The sequence below is a fragment of the Nanorana parkeri genome, unplaced genomic scaffold (genome assembly GCF_000935625.1).
Source record: "Nanorana parkeri isolate BGI_ZX_2015 unplaced genomic scaffold, ASM93562v1 scaffold401, whole genome shotgun sequence".
NCBI classification, from domain to species: Eukaryota; Metazoa; Chordata; class Amphibia; order Anura; family Dicroglossidae; genus Nanorana; species Nanorana parkeri.
The window spans coordinates 642,330-661,646 of record NW_017306669.1 but is presented as its reverse complement, the minus strand read 5'-3'; the positions used below and the strand labels follow the sequence as shown (position 1 = coordinate 661,646).

Below are 19,317 nucleotides of genomic sequence, written 5' to 3'. Positions count from 1 at the left end.
GGGTGGACGCATGCGCAGTTCGGATTTTCGTCCGGGAGACGAGGGGAGACAGAAGGTAAGTCTATGGACGCGTGCACCCGCATGCAGACACTGCGGGATCAAAAGTGCCAGCAAGGACAGAGGAGTCAGCGCTGGATCGGAAACCCGCAGCAGCGCTGGAGAGAAGGCTGAAAAGGACAGGAAAGAAGAGGAAGATCGGATTAAGAGACATCATTTAAGGTAAGTGCTTTAATTAACATTGGGGGGAGGGAAAAATGTTTTTGACTTTAATGTCACTTTAAGATCTGATAATCAAAGAAGCTGATTGGTTGTCATGGGCAACAGTTCTAGTTTTGCTAAACTCCACTCAGTGGTCTACAGCTAAATAGGGGGGCACTGGAAGAGGTATGAAGGGCAGAGTGATTCGGTTCCACATAACTAAGGTATGTGTATATATATATATATATTCACATATACACAGTGGCGTAACAACCGGGGGTGCAGCAGGGGCGCAGGCCCCGGGCGAAAAGTGAAGGGGGGGGCGCCGGCCGAAAATGGCACTTTCGGCTAAATGCCGAAAGTGACATTTTCCTGCCGTTTTGCCGGCGCGGCCGTGATTTCTTTCATCCCCGCTGGGCACTGCTTGGCGAAAAAAAAATTCTGCCCCGGGCGCCCAGAACTCTGGTTACGCCACTGCATATACAATGCATTCATCATCCAGTACTCCATTTCATTTTACAAAAACTAGGACTTTTGCTACTAAGGTCACGGGAACTGTGTTGAACAGCAGGACCCGTGCAGTAGAAAGTGCAGCACACAGCCCGCGGTCGTTTGCAGTACCTCAGAAGTAGTCATGAGGCACGCCTGGGTGGGGGCAGTGACTCGCAGTCCCCCATACCTGCAGACTAGGCGTGGCTCCCCCGTACCTGGCCTGCACCGGAGCCTCACAGGGTATTCGCTCACATTTTGGGACTGGCAGGACGTACCCATCCTGAGGAATTCGGCGCTCTTTGCCCTTATATGGGGATTTTTATTGTCAGCCAATGAAGGAGAAGTGGGCGGGGCCCGGGCGCAGACACTGACTCAATCAGAGGAAACTGACCCAGACAAACAGAAGCGGAGACAGACAGACGGGGCAGTAAGTTTGGGGACAGGACCAGCGGCGGCTACATCGGAAGGCGTTCCTCAGTAACAGGGCAGCATGAGCTCTCAGTTCAACAAGGGTCCGTCCTATGGACTGTCTGCAGAAGTCAAAAACAGGGTAAGATGAACATCATGGGTGGAAGTGCCCGGCGGGCATCTTTCGCTGTGCAGAGCTCATTCAGACTCTGGGAGCGGACTGTGCATGGCAGCCAATCAGCTTCTAGCTTTCATTTTCAAAGCTGAACTGAACAAATAAAAGAGAGAAGCTGATTGGTTACTATGGGCAACTTCTCCAAATTATGTTTGCTCCAGTTGTAGTAAAACCCATACGGAAAGTGTACAACTTTGATTTGGCTAGTGTGATCAGAGCTCTTTCTTACATTCTTTAATTGCGTTATAGGGCAAGGAGGGGCTAGAATGGGTGGTGTGCGTATACGTGGTGTGGTGGGAGAAGTTTCAAACCTGAGGACACTGGGTGGCCTGCTGAACATGGTCCTACTAAGCATCTCATCCTAATAATTACATTTGTACAGCTGCTGAAGGTGTACACAGATTAAATGTACAGCAGTGATTACTTTCACACTACCACCCCTGGATGCAAACTGTCTGCATTCACGGGCGCTCGTCCGTAGGTGATCACAGCTTGTCCGATTACATTCAACCTGCTGCTGTCAGCTGTCATTGCTGTGTGGAGAGCCCAGGGGTGGGCAAATTCTGGCCCTCCAACTGTTGTGGAACCACAAATCCCATGAGGCATTGAAGGATTCTCACAGCCACAGGCATGACTCCCAAAGACGGAGTTTGTAGTTTCGCCACAGCTGGAGGGCTAGTTTGCTCAGCCTTGCTGTAATATTTTCATATTAAAAGCAGTTAGACAGGTTAGGGATGGGTTTTTTTTTTTTTTAGTTTTTTTTTTAAAGCTCATTATTCTGCAAATTGTCTACTGCCTGTAGTTTGGCCACAGGTGCACTTCAAACTTAGCTGAAGGCCGGAGTTTTCCCACCCCTGGTATCAGGCTTCCAACTGTTCTTACTGAGTAATTCATGAGACTGCCCCAATCCCAAGGATGAATGGGCCCACTTCTGCTTTCATCTTTGTCTCATGCGGGTGTTTTCCTTTTACTTCCTGCCCTGTAGGCTCGACAGGATGTGAGAGGATATTTTTCCATTGTGAGGGCAATCCCCTCTTAAGTAGGGTATACATCGGTAGATTTTTGTACAAAAAATCAATTTAGAACGTTTGATAATGCCATCAGACGCTTGACAAATGTCATTCAGAATTTTGTTGGATCTTCATTTTATTTTCAATTTCGGAATGAATGGAGTTTCCTGCACAAAAGCCACATTCACTGTTAGAATTCCGTTTCGTCTGAGAAATTTTCCAACATGCTGCTTCAACTATTTTCATCGCTATGGTGAAATCAATGATCAATTTCAACCACATCAACTGTTAGAAAGGTAAATGAATGTTCCAAAATTGATTTCTAACCATGTATGCCAGGGGTGGGCAACTCAGGCCCTCAATCTGTTGTGGAACTACGAGTCCCATGAGGTATTGCAAGACTGATCGTTGCAGGCATGACTCGCAGAGGCATGTTGGGATCTGCAGTTAAAAACATAGCCGGGGGGCTGGAGTTGACAAACCTTGATGTATACCCTACTTTAGTCTATATTCACATTGTTTGAATTGAAGAGGGAAGGGTTAGAACCCGTGCCAGATTTCCTTTCGCCGTGTTCTATTTAGGAGACTCGCCTTCAATTTCTGTCCTAGAGACACAACAGGAAGTGTGTGGATATCTCTGTAAAGTGATGGGCTAATCCCCTAATAAACAGGTGTCCCCATTAGCAGATATTCCCTCGCCTCCTTTTCCTGTGACAACTTTTAACCTTTTGGATTGCCAATAATTTTCTGTCACTGGGCCAAGTAAAGAGTAGCAGTAAAAACCTTTTTTAATTATCAACCTGTCCCGCACCAATTCCTCATACATTTTTCAGGGGTGCATGGCCTGTGGTAATGCCAGGCATACAGAGTAACAGAAGATGGTCGGCACTCACAAGTGGTGTGTTAATGGAGATTTATACTTGGAGTGCTGGCCATCTTCTGTTGCCAAACCCTTCCCCACTCCATCCAGAGCCGCAGGGGCAATTTTGGCTTTAGGTACATTTATACCAGGGGTGTTTGTCCGAAGTATCTTCTACCTTTACTGCTGATTCTCAGAGTTTACAAAAACATTACTGCAGGACGGAGTTTGGAAAAACAAAGAAGAATCAAACACTTGCCCATTCCCCTCAAGCTGCTGTAGTAGAACATCAATTGACACCTACAGCAAGGCTGGGGAAATCCCAGGAGCCAGGTAGCCAATTATAGCCGGCGCCCAATTTTAGAGGTTTGCTTTAGTTGTTGTAAATGGAAAAATATCCTGCTGGCTCCTGAATTCCATACTGTAGGCATGTCCGCCCCTGACCTACAGCAACCAAATTGCTATTTTTAACTGTCTGCTCCTTACCTACAGCAACCAGATTTGCAACTCAACCTCTCCTTGCTCAAATTTTCCGCCATTGTCAACATGAAACTCCAGGCAATATTTCATTCATTTAGTGATTCCCACATTATTCCAATGCCTAAAGATGCCCACAGATGTTCTAATCTGGTGCTTTTAATCTCCTTTGTTTACCAAGAACCTAACTTTGGGGACCGACTAAGCAAAAACTGAAGATTAACAGATCTGGGAAAGACACTAGTGTGGTAGTAAAATAGAACAATATAATCTTCGCAGTCTGCAAAAGTCATTTCCACATGCATTGCAGTTGCAGCATAGTACACTTCCGTTCATTTTACAATGACAGGAGGTCCTTCTCAGAAGGTACATACAACTCTAGCGGCGATGGTTTCCTTCCTTCTCGTATGTTGCGTTGAGGTTCCCTTTGCATTTAGTCCTATTATTTATTTATTTAAATTTTTTCCTGGATTCTAGGGCCATATGGATCGAGCTTTAGGTAACTGACAAATATCTGTATTCTGACTCACTGGGGATGGAGCAGTAGTAAAGGAAAGGGATAGATGATACCTTATTATTTTTCTCCTTGTATTTAGCACCAGCACCGCTGTGATCTTTGTTGTACTAAAAACTGAACAGCATTTCCTCCACAGATGGTTGCAATACAAACCTTGTGGAAACAAAAATGGAAATGTTGAATTTTATTTGGGCTTGTTCCTACAGGGAAAAAAACTCCATGTTGCATTTAAAGCGCTTATGATATTTTGAATTAAAGTTTTTTTCTTTTTATTTTTTTCTTTTTTTTTGTTCTTTTTTTTTTCTTTTGAGGGGGAGGGTTGGATGGCTTCCTGAATGAAGGGCTGTGGTCTGAAGCTAGCTGCTCACACAGTAAAATGACTGTTCGTTTTCTGATGATCATAGCCTAAACACTTGGTGTTTTTCTCTTGTTCAGTGCCATGGGCTGAACAAAAAAAGGCTTGGTTCCCCTGTCCACGCTAAACAGCATGGAGAAGGTAATCTCCCCCTGCCAGGCTATTGAAATTTGATGGCCGGTGCCCGCAACTAGTGGATAGCCAAACGTTAGCTGCAGTCAGACCCTGCTCACACTTGGCATGCACTTGCAGCGCTTCTGTCCGTATGTGCTGCATGTCGGTCCATTCACTCCATTGAGCTGCAGCATGCACGGCAAAGATGCTAATGCAGCATTTTGAACTGCGAGCTTCACATTGTTTTTGACTACCTGTTTATGTGCATTTCAACGCGCAGGCAAAGACCTGGAGTCTTACCAGATGCTTTTAGGGTGCCAATAACAAGTAATGGTACTGCACGCACATCACATGTTCTGAACACAGAAGTGTGAATGGGAATTTGAAAAATCAACTTTTGTCAAATAGAGTGCTGCTGACGGGGCTACACACACAATTTTGGCTGAAATTTAAGCACTGTATGGCCAGCTTTAGAAGATCCACTTTGAATCTAATTTGTGAATCGCAGTTGGGTTACATGTTTGAGGAGCTCCTTCTAATGTGACAATACAAGTGCAATGTGGCATAGGTGGATCCCTGCTAAGTCAGCAGGAGGGTGAGCCCTCGTTCACACCTGACTGTTTTGTAGCGCGTTCTACGCTCGACGAACGCTCTACAAAACGGTCAAAAATATAAATTGCATTGTAGTCAATGGTCTCGTTCCCACCTTGGCGTATTTCCGCCTGTCCCTAACGCGCTACAAAACGGCCCACGCCTGAAAAGGTCCAGGTACTACTTTGGGCCGTTTTTGTTTGCGCGTTTCTATTGGGATACAGCCAAGTAGCCTTCGGAAACGCGCAACGGTCGCGCGACTTTTTTACCGCGCATCGCGGTAAAAAAAACACGCAACAGACGCGCATATGCAATACGCCTAGGTGTGAACAAGAGCTAACTGCTCAGTTTACCAATCCACCAATTACGTGTGTGTGTTCCACCCACAATATTATGTTATTGCTTCCGATTTTTGAGCATCACATAATGAAGTTTCTGGAACTGATATCATTGAACTGTTACTCAGATGGGAGGTTTATAAAAAGTGTAGGAATGAATAACATCCATAGCAAGACACCATATGAGTTTCCACCTGTCACCTTTTCATGCAAAACTTCTGAAAAGGCTGATTGCATTACCATCACGCTGATCCGCTTTAAAAGAAAACTGACCTGGAAAAATGTTCTTTTTTTCTGATATCACTTCTTGCATACTTGTCCCAGGTCAGTAACTCAAAAGCATTGATACCAGATATAGCCAAGCAACTCGCATGTTCAGAAGAAATGCAGCAATGGTAGTCTTCATATGTCTTCCGGGACAGATTAACTTGAAAGAACTGTGACCAGGCGATATACATATTAAAGGAGAACTATGGGGTTAGGGCTTTTCCCCATAGTTCTCCTAAGGGTAACGGGAGGACACAAACTAACGTCCTCCCGTCACCCTAAGCTCAGTATACTGCGAGCTACAGCTTGCGGTATAATGAGACGCCGCAGCTGAAATGGATCCCGACAATTATGTCTGGATCCGCCCAGCTGCGTGAGTGACAGCTGGCTCTGCCTATCTAGAGGCAGAGCCAGCTGTACCCGCCCCTCCCCCGTCCGTTCCGCCAGTCAGCGCTGGAGGATTGGAGGGGGGAATCCAGCCCCTCCCCAGTCACGGCAGAGAGCCATGACAGGATAGAGAAGTGAGTAAATGCCTGTATGTGTTCGCTCACTTCCTGATCTACTGAGCCGACGTGTGACAGTTTCATTGTCACACGTCGGCTCGAACTGAGGTTGAGTGAAAATCACTTGCCTCATAGTTCTCATTTTTAAAAGTAACTGTTTTGGGAAACCATTAAATTGGTAGGTCTAGTTCTGCTTTCATTGTTGGCTGACATGTCCCTAAGGGCACAGAAGATTCAGTATAGGCCTATATCGCTACAGAAAAAAGCTATCCCATAAAGCTATATTGGCAGAGCAAATCAACCTCTTTGGTAAGCATTCATCTTGTAACACACAAAGGGTCTGCTTTACTAATGTGAGAAGTAAAAAGCAGTGAGCTTAAAGGATAATTAAAGCCTCCGTTTTTTTTGCATATATCTACTGCTAGCAAGCAGTAAATATATGTAAAAAGTGTTTAAAAAAAAAGCCCGCTTTGAAAAGCGTTAATACTTACCTGTGTCTTAAATGTGAAAATTCTCGGGCGGGCGCATGCACAGTTCACATTTTCGGCCAGGAGACGAGGAGAGACACAAGGTAAGTCTATGGACGCGTGCACCCGCATGCAGACATCGTGGGACAGGAAGTGCCAGCAAGGACAGAGGAGTCAACGCTGGATCGGAGACCCGCAGCAGCGCTGGAGAGAAGGCTAAAAAGGACAGAAAAGAAGATCGGATTAAGAAACATCATTTAAGGTAAGTTCTTTAATTAACATTGGGGGAGGGGAAAATATTTTTGACTTTAATGTCGCTTTAACGTAAATAGAAAGTTGAAACAAAAATTTTACTGTGAAATTTGAATTGGATGTCTAAACTAAGGAGTGGTACAATTTATTGCACTATTGTTTAACACTTCAATAAATCAGGACCAGAGGCTTCTTTCCATCAGTTTGTACAAGCAAGTCCTTCTCCGTCAAGGGAAAAAAAAGTGACAACACACTGTGACTGAGATGTAACAAAGTATTTGAAAACCAAAAAGGAACAGAACTGCAAGTTTATCCAATGATATAGCAATCTGATCACTGGAGGTGCACTGGAATTACATTTTCAAAACCGAAAACAAAAAGTCAGAGCGAAACTGAAAAAAAAATGTGTAACTTTTTTTTTTATTATACATACCGTATTTTGCAGTCCATAAGACGCACCGGACCATAGGACGCAGGGAGGTCCGGCGTGACTTATGGAGCACTTGACAGACCGTAGCTTCTGTCACAGCTTCTGTCATAGAAGCTGTGACAGAAGCTACGGTCCGCTACGAAGCTGCAGTTAGTGACCGCTGAGACAGGTGGCGCTGTGATTACAGCGCCACGGTCTTGGTAATCACACAGAGCAGACGAAGAACCTCCGTTCTTCGTCTGCTCTATGGTGATCTCGATCGTCGCCGCTGCTCGGTTTTAATACGAGTGATACGAAACTGCATGTCTCGGGCGTCAGGATTCGCTCCATAAGACGCAGGCACATTTTCCCCCTCCTTTTGGGGGGAAAAAAGTGCGTCTTATGGAGCGAAAAATACGGTGTGTGTGTAATATATATATATATATATCTATATCACTCACACACACGTTTACCATGACCACAATCATGAATGAACAGGAAGTGATCACTTCCCGTTCATTCATAAATGGGGACACAATACACATACTATGTCCTCAGTTATTTACAAACACTCAGCGATCGCTGAGTGCTTGTACCCGCTCTCCATCCTGACTCGCTGTCACAGGAGGCTGAGTGAGCGGTGTGGGGAGGAGAGCTCGATCTTCCCTGACAGCTGACTCTTCCCCGCACTGCCGGCTGGACCTCCTGTGACAGCTGTCTCCTCCCCACACCGCTGCTCTCCTGATCTTTCACAGGAGGCTGAGCGGTGCGTGACGAGAGACATCGGCCGCTCACATCGCTCTCCTACCCTAGACCACTCAGCCTCCTGTGACGATTTCTCTCCTCCACGCTGAGCGCTGCTCTATGTCCCCTCTGGCACAAGAGAGAAACCAGGGATCCGCTATTAGAAACGATAGAAACCGCTATTTCGGTCAAAAGATGGCATTTTGCCAAAGTGCCATTTGCGACCAAAATTTTGGTGCATCCTTACTGATTACCATAGTCACTCACGGGGGGGGGGAGTCCGGCTGCACACCGCAAACTTCGCTGCAGGATTTATTGTAGCACACAGGTACACATTGTCCTGCCATGGATCCTTTTCACTCTAACATATTTCACCCAATAATTGGCTCCTAAATAAAGTCTTCAGTGACATGTGCAACCGGACTTTTTTCTGTGAATGACTATGGATGTTGGAGCAAGACAGGCCGGTGTGCATCCACAATACACTCTAGTGCTGCTGTGAAGCAGTGGTAAGTCTAGTGCTGCTGTGAAGCAGTGTAAGTCAATCTGATCACCATAACATCACTCTATAGAGAGTGATAGATAACATCTGATAGATACTAGTTTTGTGTGAGTTTGCTAGTTGCCTAAGGAAAACTATTTTGGATGGTTTATTGGCCATAACTGGTTGGGCTCCGGTGTCTACAGGAGTGGCAGTTACTTACTGCTACAAAACAGATCCTGCCTCAGCTTCCTGCCTGCACAATAAACATTTTAGAGACCATCATTACCCATATTGGTTGTTTTGGACAGCCGCTTTAATACAGAAGATGGGCGGACAAATTTAATATTGAGTTCAGGAGCCTGTCTGTCCAATCCAGGAGCCAGTTCCACTGACAACTAGTGAAAACCTCCAGAAGTTAGGTGCTAGATGTCATATTTTTTCAAGGAGCATTGGCAACCTGGCTCCTGGGATTTGCCCAGCCCTGACACAAACCCAGGATTTCATCATTGCATACTTTTTTTCTTTTTACAAGTGTTCTTGATCTGGGCTTGAACTCCGGTCGCTGCAAACCGGTGTTTACTGGCATTCTGTTACCATCCCTTTTTGTATGTATAAGCTCATATGACTACTTCTTTTCCTATTTTTGGCATGCCTGTACTGATAAGATCAAGTAGCTGGTTTCATCATTGAAAATGGGTTGGAATCAAGTCGTCTTGTGATGAGTGCAATGACATTGCAGTAGATTCCACACCCTGTATGAATCTGACACATATCGCCAAGGGCTAATTACTCACTTTCACCATCCCAGAGAGGAGTATCGCAATCCAAAAGAGCTCACAGATGGAAAGGAAGTTTCATAAGTCGGGGTGGGGGCTTTTGTTTCTATATTGGATGGTTGTCTTTTCTCTTTGCTCATATCTGTGAACAAAAACTTCACGGTTAAGAAACAACCGCATCTATATTTAAGACTATACAATATATTTTTTTGCTTCAGGAATGTTTGCTGAACACACAATTCTATTATCCATGCTCACCTGTATGTGTGGGTGTAGTGTTGCAGTCTTCTCCACTTTATGGGTCATTTCACAACTGTGTTGAATGTAGCAAAGCTTCTTTTAGCAAACCTATGCTTTGTCCATATTAAGGAAGGTAGCTGTCTGTTCAGAAGTAGCTGCCTAGACTTGTCTGCACTCATCCCTACTGCTGCCATAAAAATGTAGTACTTCTGGGCATCAGGGCACACTTGACCAAATCCCTACCTCCTTCCATGCTGCGTTGAGTGCCTGAGCTCCTAATTGCCTGACCCAAGCACTGTAACTCGGTGGGCCTGTTGTGTAATTTTGCAACTTTGTGGAAGCTTACATTTTAAAGTTCCTTTTTAGGTTTTAACAATGTCTACCCTTCTTTTCTAGTTGGCTCAGAAATATGATCCTCAAAAGGAGGCTGAGCTTAAAATATGGATGGAAGAGGTCACTGGAATGTCCATTGGTCCAGACTTCCAGAAGGGATTAAAGGATGGTGTCATCTTGTGTGAGTAAGTATTTGAGGTTCTGCTTTATATAAAAAAAAAAATATCCCTTTTCATTCATATTAATATTGCTGTTATTAACTAGGACTGCCAGTCTAGGACAGTCAGTAAATGTGCCCTAGGAAAGTGGAAGATGGTTAGGGAGTGTTAAAGGAAATGTAATATGATTGCTTTTCTCATAAGACAGATGTTTCCCAAAAATTGATGGGCAGTAAGACATCTGTTTTGATCCTTGACTGCTCAGACAGGTCTCCCCGCTATCTTAATCGCCATCTCTATGGCTAGACTCGCAAGTGAACATGGTAAAATGTGTGTTCCCCTAGAGATTTATCAGCTGGAAATGTTTGTGATAAGTGCTGGAGATAGGCTGACTACAGGACTAAGGAGCCCATAAACAACTCAATCTTTGCAAGTAATATGCCCATTTCCAACACTGTGTAAAGACACATAGGGGTTCTCTAAGTCATGATACCAAACACTTCCAACAACCTGCAAGACTGCTTTAATCTAAGGAGCAGAGCTCCTCTATATGATTCAGCATCTATAGGAAGAATACCTTTTAAATTAAATAGAGTGGTCTGATATGCAGGGATGAGCATCCCCTCCCAGGCACCCATATTTGCTGATATGTACATATAGGTAATATGTGGTTCATCTGAGCATTTGTATTTATGGTTATATTAAAATTCATATTAATCAGAGGCTGCTCTTAAAAAACCCCCAAAAAAACGGCCTAAGGCAAGGTTAGGCAACCTTGGCTCTCCAGCTGTGCTGAAACTACAAATCCCATCATGCTCCTGCCTCTGGGAGTCATGCCTGTGGCTTGCACTGCCTTATGGGATTTGTAGTTTCAGCCCAGCTGGAGAGCCAAGGTTGCCTACCGCTGGCCTAAGGGCATCTACCGGACCCATAAATGTAAAGATGTGCTGATCACTCAAATTCAGACTTTGTGGCTGACCAAGTTATTCTCCTATTCAGTGCTAACATCTTGCAGCACAGAAAAGGTGAACTGTACCTATCGCTCACATGTCAAAGACACTTCTGGGCTTCCTGTGACAATTATGTGGCATTGCTTTCTCCATTTGTAGCTGCCAGAGGTGGGCGGTTTAGAGATGGAGGGGGAGGTCAAAGTTATTGACAGTTGGCGAAACGTATTTTGTTGTCAGTAAAAAAGCTGTTAAGCCTGATTGCCATTTGGGGAAGGAAACTTGGTTGATATTATGCACTGTACTCTCTTTCTGCAAACTGAGATGTGAAGAGCTATACACACGCTCTAGACATGAACAGCCATACAAGCAACAGTGTAAGTTTAAAGGGTTGGGTGGTTGGGGATAAAAGCAAAAAACAGTTTAGCAGTTACCTGCAACAACCAATCTGATCCCAGATGTCATGTTAGGCGATTGGAAGATGAAAACTCTGTCCTGCAGTGGAACGGCACTATGACAGGATGCACACCTATATGCACTATATAGCACGCATGTGTTTCCATTAAAATTGGTGAAAATGCATGTTAACGTGCAATAAAAAATTTATTGAAGCGTTTGTTTATGCATTACAATGATTTCAATTGAAATGGTAGGTGCCTAAAAATTCACAATTGTGATTGCAGTCCTAGATGTCATACAAAGTCCACATCTGGAAGTAAATTGTCTTGGTGCTAATTTCCCATAATGCTACTAATAACACATTCTTCTTTTTCCCCATCTTAGACTCATGAACAAGTTAAGTTCAAATGCCATTCCAAAAGTCAATGTTTCCAAGCAAAACTGGCATCAGGTAAGTGGGAAGTAATGTGTGTGTGTGTGTGTTTAGTTTATTTTTACAGCCATGACTACACATAGAAATCAATGTCCTTTGATTTTATTGGCACAATAGTCCTGGCTAAGGCCCCCCATTCACACTAAGCGATTTCCGCTGCGATATCGCGCATTTTTGCCACGCGATATCGGGAGAGGTCGCAGGCCAATGCTACTCAAAGGAGCTGCTTTAGCTCCATGTCGCTCGTCGCTCCAGCAGGACCCTTTTTTCGGCGGATTTTGCACGATTTTTCTATTTTTTAATGGAGTCCGACGGTGAAGGTCGCGCTACCATCGCTGGAACGTCGCCCCAAAAGTCGCACTATCCCGGCCGCGTGGATCCGCTGCAAAAGGTATGTCGCGTAGTGTGAATGGGGCCTCAGTCTCCACTCAAATAAGCCACATTTTGATATTAATGGAATTTTTTTCACTAAAAAGTTTGTAGTTGCATAGGCTTATTTTGAATGTCCTATAGCCTGCTGGGTAGGCATGTGGTAAGAAGATGCCATAAATTCAAGCTGAACGATGTAAAAGCGTGATATCGGTGCGGTGTCAGAGGTCATGTGGCCAGAACAGCTGCTTCGAGCAGAAAAAACAACTATGTAAAATAAAAGTACTAAATGTTTTATATTTTATCAAAATAGAGAAGATTATGGTAGTCAGTATTTTGTGTACAACAATGTGCTTGTAATGTATGTGTTCACATTGACTTAAAGTTAATAATAATGCAAGCATGTAGTGGTTAACACCTTCTGCCTTGCAGCACTGGGTGTCCTTGGTTCAAATCCCGATCAGGACACTATCTGCCAGGAGTTTGCATGTTCTCCCTGTGCTTGTGTGGGTTTCCTCCCACACTCCAAAGACATGCTGAAAGATTAATTGGCTCCTGTCTAATTTGGCCCTCGTATGTATGTATGTATGTTAGGGATCTTAGATTGCAAGCTCCTTGAAGGCAGGGACTGATGTGAAAGTCTTGTCTAAATTGCTGATGCTATCTAAATACCTCCTTTAGGCTTTGTTGCAATTCCAAAAATGGTTCTGAAAACCTCATATTTATAGGAGGAATAATAGAAATCATATGCTTTTTGAAAACCATAGGATTAAAGTTATGCGATATTAAATGCAATGAAGAGTTCTTTATCCCAACACTGAAGAATGTACAGATTATGTCAATGTAGAATGAATTTAAAATGGTAATGTATGCATTTCTTGTACTAATAATCGGCGCCAAATACTGATTGATCTTCTCTTTGTTTCACAGCTGGAAAATCTCTCAAACTTTATCCGAGCCATGTCTAGTTATGGGATGAAATCTGTAGATCTGTTTGAAGCAAATGACCTGTTTGAGAATGGCAATATGACCCAAGTGCAAGTTTCTTTGCTGGCCCTGGCTGGAAGGGTATATTGGAAATTTTTGTCTCATTCATTTCCAAAGTTTTTTTTCATTTATTTTTTGTGTCAGGTTGTTCACATTATCCAATGTTGTAATGTGTCAGATAATGTAGGAGTGCTATAAAAAGATCATATACATGCCAATGTACATCTCAAGTAGGCATTTTTGTGTAGTGGCAGGTTTGTGTTTATATTATCTGCAGTTTTCATATGGGGGAAAATATGAAGCGCTGACTGGCGGAATGGGCGGGTACAGCTGGCTCTGCCTCTAGATTAGAGCTGCAGCTAACGATTATTTTCAAAATCGATTAGTTAGCCGATTTATTAAGTTCGATTAATCGGATAAACAATAAAACAAATTTTAAAAAATGGCTCCAGTGATGGACTACTAGTTTGTATTGAGATTGCACTCCATCACAGGAGCAAGCTTGGAGCGGTGGAAGTAAAAAAGAAAAAAAATAGTGTGGTGTGCAATTATAGTGAAAAGGAAAGTGTAAAATTATAAAGCAATGAATGCAGAATGGCACCGGCTATAGAGGACTACAAATACCAGCAATAGTACATTATACAGCACAATGCAGAATACCACCAGCTATAGAGGACTACAACAAATCCCAGCAATAGTACCTTATAGCTGGCGGTATTCTGCATTGCGCTGTATAATGTACTGTTGCTGGTTTTTGTAGTTCTCTTTAGCTGGTGGTATTCCGCATTGCGCTGTATAATGTATTATTGCTGGGATTTGTAGTCCTCTATACAGCGCAATGCAGAATATCACCAGCTATATAGGAACACAACAAATCCCAGCAATACATTATACATACAGTGTATAATGTATTGCTGGGATTTGCAGTCCTCTATAGCTGATGGTATAATATACAGCGCAATGTACCATCAGCTATAGAGGAATACAAATCCCAGCAATACATTATAGTGTGGGAAAGTGCAGGCTTACCTTAGCAGTCTTCTGCAACTTGCTTCTGAGATCGGACCTGTCTATCAGCGGCTGTCATCCCCCCACACCTGCTCCTCCTTACTACATCTCCCCGCGTCCCTGTGCCAATCGTGGATGTGGGCGGGCGGTGAGTGTGAGGCGGGGAGGAGGTGCGGCGTGAAGAGCGTGGATGCGGGCGGGCGGGTCTGGCAGCGACGAGTGTGAGGTGGGGAGGAGGTGCAGCGCGCAGCCTGTGTGGAGCTGTGTACAGGGCCAACTGATCGGAAGCCGATTAATCGATTATTGAAAAAGTTGACAACTTTTTCAATAATCGATTATGTCGATTAGTTGTTGCAGCCCTACTCTAGATAGGCAGAGCCAGCTGTCACTCATGGGCGGATCCAGACATAATTGTCAGGATCCGTTTCAGCTGCAGGGTCTCAGTATACAGCTCGCGGTATACTGAGCTTAGGGTGACGGGAGGACACTAGTTTGTGTCCTCCCGTTACCCTTAGGAGAACTAAGGGTAACGGGAGAACTATGGGGAAAAGCCCTAACCCCTACCTTAAATGATGAAACATCATTTAAGGTAAGTGCTGACATTAACATTGGGGGGAAAAACATTTTTGACTTTAATGTCACTTTTAATATTCAATGAAAGCGTATTATTTTTTAATTTTATTTTTTTTTTTTAGTTTCCTCTAGAACGTTTGTTTTAACATGTTTGCAGATTTCATTGTTTTTCGCTTATCAATAGCGCTACTGTTCATGTTCCCTGGGAACTGTCCACAGCTTAATAAGAGGGGAAATGAACAAGCAGGATCTAGTGAGTCCAAAACAGATCTTCCTGTTTCCCTCAGGAAATTTGATAAAGTTTTTCAGGTGGACTGTAACTGATTTCAAATGCATTGTACACTCGCCCTTACAGTAATTCTACCCCTGTGAGCTGGACCATAGAAGCAGCAGGATCATCCAATATCATAAACTGATTATTTTGCTCCTTTCCAAACCAGGGTGAAAGGACATGTTGCATGCTTCTAATTAGTATTTGTAAAAATTATTTACTTCATCTCCTTTTTTAAAACTGTTTTCAATTTTTAATCTTCTATTTCAGGCAAAGACCAGAGGTCTTCATAGTGATGTGGATATTGGGGTGAAATATGCTGAGAAGCAACACAGAAATTTTGATGATAATGTAAAAAAGGCTGGGCAGTGTGTTATAGGGCTGCAGGTAAGAATGATTGGCTATGTTTATTTAGAGAAGGAATTTTTTGTAATTAATATCGGTGAAGAGAACACATGGATGGGTTTCCAGTCTTAACAGCTTCAACTCTTCTGGGAAGGCTGTCCACAAGGTTTAGGAGTGTGTCTATGGGAATGTTTGACCATTCTTCCTGAAGGGCATTTGTGTGGTCAGGTACTAATGTTGGACGAGAAGGCCGGGCTTGCAGTCTCCGCTCTAATTCATCCCAAAGGTGTTCTATCGGGTTGCAGTCAGGACTCTGTGCAGGCCAGTCAAGTTCCTCCACCCCAAACTCACTCATCCATGTCTTTATGGACCTTGCTTTGTGCACTGGTGCGCAGTCATGTTGGAACAGCAAGTGGCCATCCCCAAACTGTTCCCACAAAGTTGGGAGCATGAAATTGTCCAAAATGTCTTGGTATGCTGATGCCTTAAGAGTTCCCTTCACTGGAACTAAGGGGCCAAGCCCAACCCTTGAAAAACAACCCCACACCATAATCCCCCCCTCCACCAAACTTTACACTTGGCACAATGCAGTCAGGCAAGTACCGTTCTCCTGGCAACCGCCAAACCGAAGCACGTCCATCGGATTGCCAGACAGAGAAGCGTGATTCGTCACTCCAGAGAACACGTCTTCACTTCTCTAGAGTGCAGTGGCGGCGTGCTTTACACCACTGCATCCGACGCTTTGCATTGAACTTGGTAATGTAAGGCTTGGATGCAGCTGCTCGGCCATGGAAACCCATTCCATGAAGTTCTCTACGCACTGTTGTTGTGCCAATCTGAAGGTCACATGAAGTTTGGAGGTCTGTAGCTATTGACTCTGCAGACAGTTGGCGACTTCTGACCCCACTCTGTCATGTTACGTGGCCTACAACTTCCTGGCTGAGTTGCTTTTGTTCCTAGTTGCTTCCACTTTGTTATAACAAACAGTTGATCGTGGAATATTTAGTAGCAAGGAAATTTCACGGAACACCTGAATCCAAATTTTTGGCAATGGTGTATATTTCAAGGAGAGCACTAACTGAGACGTTTTATTATATCCAACAGATTTCTTCTTCGTAACTTGGTTCCTGTGCTTTTCTTGTAGATGGGGACAAATAAATGTGCTAGCCAGTCTGGCATGACTGCATATGGGACAAGAAGGCATCTCTATGACCCAAAGCATAATATCTTGCCACCTATGGATCAGTCCACTATAAGTCTTCAAATGGGAACCAACAAAGGAGCCAGCCAGGTGAGCGAAAGTTCATAACCGAAGCGGCTTCAGACTTTGCTGTGTATAACTGTGTAGGTCACTCAGAAGTTTGTCCTTAAGAAATGAGGCGTAACCATAAAGAATGTAAAGTTTGTTGCAACTCAAAGCAAAGAGATGGCTATCTTTCATGCATACTTGGGGAAACATTTATAGAAAGAAGACCTAACTGGGTAGATTGTGTGCTATATTCTTTTAAGCAAATATGGATTTAGAACAGGCTTAAATGTAACCGGTCTTCACTGGGAACCAGTGGTGAAGCACTGATAAAATGACAATTTTCAAGAATAAAATGTTTCAAAGGCACCGTGGCTAGTGAATTTAACATTGGCTATATTCTAAATGGTGCAAATGTTACTGAGACCTAGATTTATTATAGAAAATGGGAATCTATCTCTCTCTCTATCTATATCTATCTATCCCTCCAGTGCCATGTAAAACAAGAATATGCACGTTTTAGTCAACACCTATATACCTGTCCTCTATTCCTTTTGAATTTATATTTGTACAGCTGTATAGCATCGGAAATGGTATATCTCCCTAATAAAACATTTACATTTTATGTGCTAACCATTTTTGATTACGTACACATTAATCTGTAATATTGTTCCAGGTGGGTATGACAGCTCCAGGAACACGAAGACACATCTATGATACCAAAACGGGTACTGAGAAGTGTGACAACTCTACCATGTCACTGCAGATGGGATCTAACCAAGGAGCCAATCAAAGTGGCCAGATTTTTGGTTTGGGGCGGCAGATCTACGATCCTAAATATTGCCCTAAAGGCAATCCTGATGACCTACCGGATCAGGATCAAAATGAACAGCAACCGTACAATTATATTCATGAACAGGACTTTTAGATGGGTGCACAATATAATCTGCATTCCTTATCAGACCAAGCTGCCTTCCTCCCCAGTGCCTTATCCCCCTCCCAAAAATGTAGACTTTTTGTATTTGCTGTTGAAGAGGTGTGTTTTTTTTGTTGTTTTTTTTTGTAGTAACGCAAAAAGGTTCAAATGATACAAGTATATAATACTGCCATTTTGTATAGAAGTATGCTTATGACCCAGTAAGTGCCTTACAGTTCTCAGGGGAGATAGTATTAGCCATACCTATTTTTGTGAAGCCTAGAAAAATAGTGAATTCTCTAACCTCAAAAGTGTTTTGTGGAGCTAAAAACATGCTCCTCTCCAATGTAGCTAATCCTTTTGGGGATGTCCACTCAAGGTACCCAAAGAGATCAGATGATTTTTGCCTTATCTTGATGACCTCAGGCAGTAGAAATTGGCGTATTAGTGGTTATCTAGAGGTGTCGGCATACACCTTGCTGACCTCATGGAAGTTTTTCTGCTGGCTTGTTTCATTAATGCTGCAATGATCCCTCAGGGTCAGAGTGGAACCGGTGGTGTCTACTATGCAGATAGCCATGCATGCTATTAAGAGATGAGCATGCACATTTTGTGAATTACAATTTAGCGGTAGTAACATTCTTAGTCTTGGCTTTGCAAGGCAGTCGAGTATAATTTTGTGTAACTTTACAAAATACTTGGCAGACCTTTTTTTATATGTAGAAGAAAACCTCTTTTTTTATATTTTGGAACAGTGTGTTAATTTTACTGTGGTGGTTTTTTTATATATTGTCAAGGACCAAAGAACACATCACGCCTCCTCCTTTTTTGTTATGAACAAGGGCAGGACTGCTTCAGATATTTAACTGTTACAAGGAGATTTGAGTATGTCGGGTCCCTAATATGTTCTAGACAGAAGCTAGTCTTCTCTCATCCATATATTATTATTTTTTTCTAAATATGTAGATGAGCGCTTCTTCTTTCTCACTTTTTTTCCTTTTTGGGTAAAGCTTATCCTACAGGTAGGAGGGACCAATGTGCATAGGAATTTAAGGTAGAACTCTTACATTCCATTTTACTTTATTTTTAACAGACTTAATGTAGATGCTCCTTAAAATAAACCTACCAGATATTAATAATGTGACAGGATGGTGATCTAGTGTATACTAACTCATGGGTTTTTACTGTCCATCTCAATTATTGTATTTTGTTTTTTTGCCAGTGTAATGTTAAATAGAATATTTTCTAATCTGCTTATATATATACAGTGCTTAATGTGGGGAAGGCACAAAGGGCCTTCCCCACATTAAGGGCAATATCAAAGGGCAACACAGTTATGAAACCTTCATTCCAGTTTTCACATAACAGCCCCCACAGTTCTTCAGAAGTGCATGCATTGCCAAGAAATCCATGCTGCAACAGAATTGTTCTTTATATGGCAATTCAGGATCTCAACCCTGAGAGACAATCTGTGAATTTTTTTTTCTTTTTCTAATTTATCTAATAAAGCATGTGACTGGATGAAATGTATATCTTCCTGGTAGTTTTTTCTAATTTGTTCTGAGTCTAATGGAATGTATGTCAGATGGGCAAATGATTATATCCTCTCTAACATTTTGATTCATTTTTTATTTTAGCAAATATATCTTGTGTGCT

The 19,317-nt window shown here is 43.0% G+C and overlaps 1 protein-coding gene and 1 long non-coding RNA gene across 2 annotated transcripts; one reads left to right on the top strand and one right to left on the bottom strand.

Annotated features, from left to right (window-relative positions):
• Nucleotides 1-883: 883 nt before the first annotated feature.
• Nucleotides 884-18,052, top strand: CNN2 (calponin 2). Its single transcript, XM_018559513.1, has 7 exons — nucleotides 884-1,240; nucleotides 10,073-10,194; nucleotides 11,898-11,964; nucleotides 13,246-13,383; nucleotides 15,425-15,541; nucleotides 16,644-16,790; nucleotides 17,422-18,052. The coding sequence occupies exons 1-7, from the start codon at nucleotides 1,181-1,183 to the stop codon at nucleotides 17,671-17,673; spliced, it is 903 nt and encodes a 300-aa protein (XP_018415015.1). The 5' UTR covers nucleotides 884-1,180; the 3' UTR covers nucleotides 17,674-18,052.
• Nucleotides 18,053-18,500: 448 nt separating this feature from the next.
• On the bottom strand, nucleotides 18,501-18,762 carry LOC108789496. Its single transcript, XR_001941405.1, has 2 exons — nucleotides 18,650-18,762; nucleotides 18,501-18,588 (listed from the first exon to the last, which is right to left on the bottom strand). It is a non-coding gene; the product is annotated as an uncharacterized LOC108789496 (long non-coding RNA).
• Between the last annotated feature and the right edge of the window lie 555 nt (nucleotides 18,763-19,317).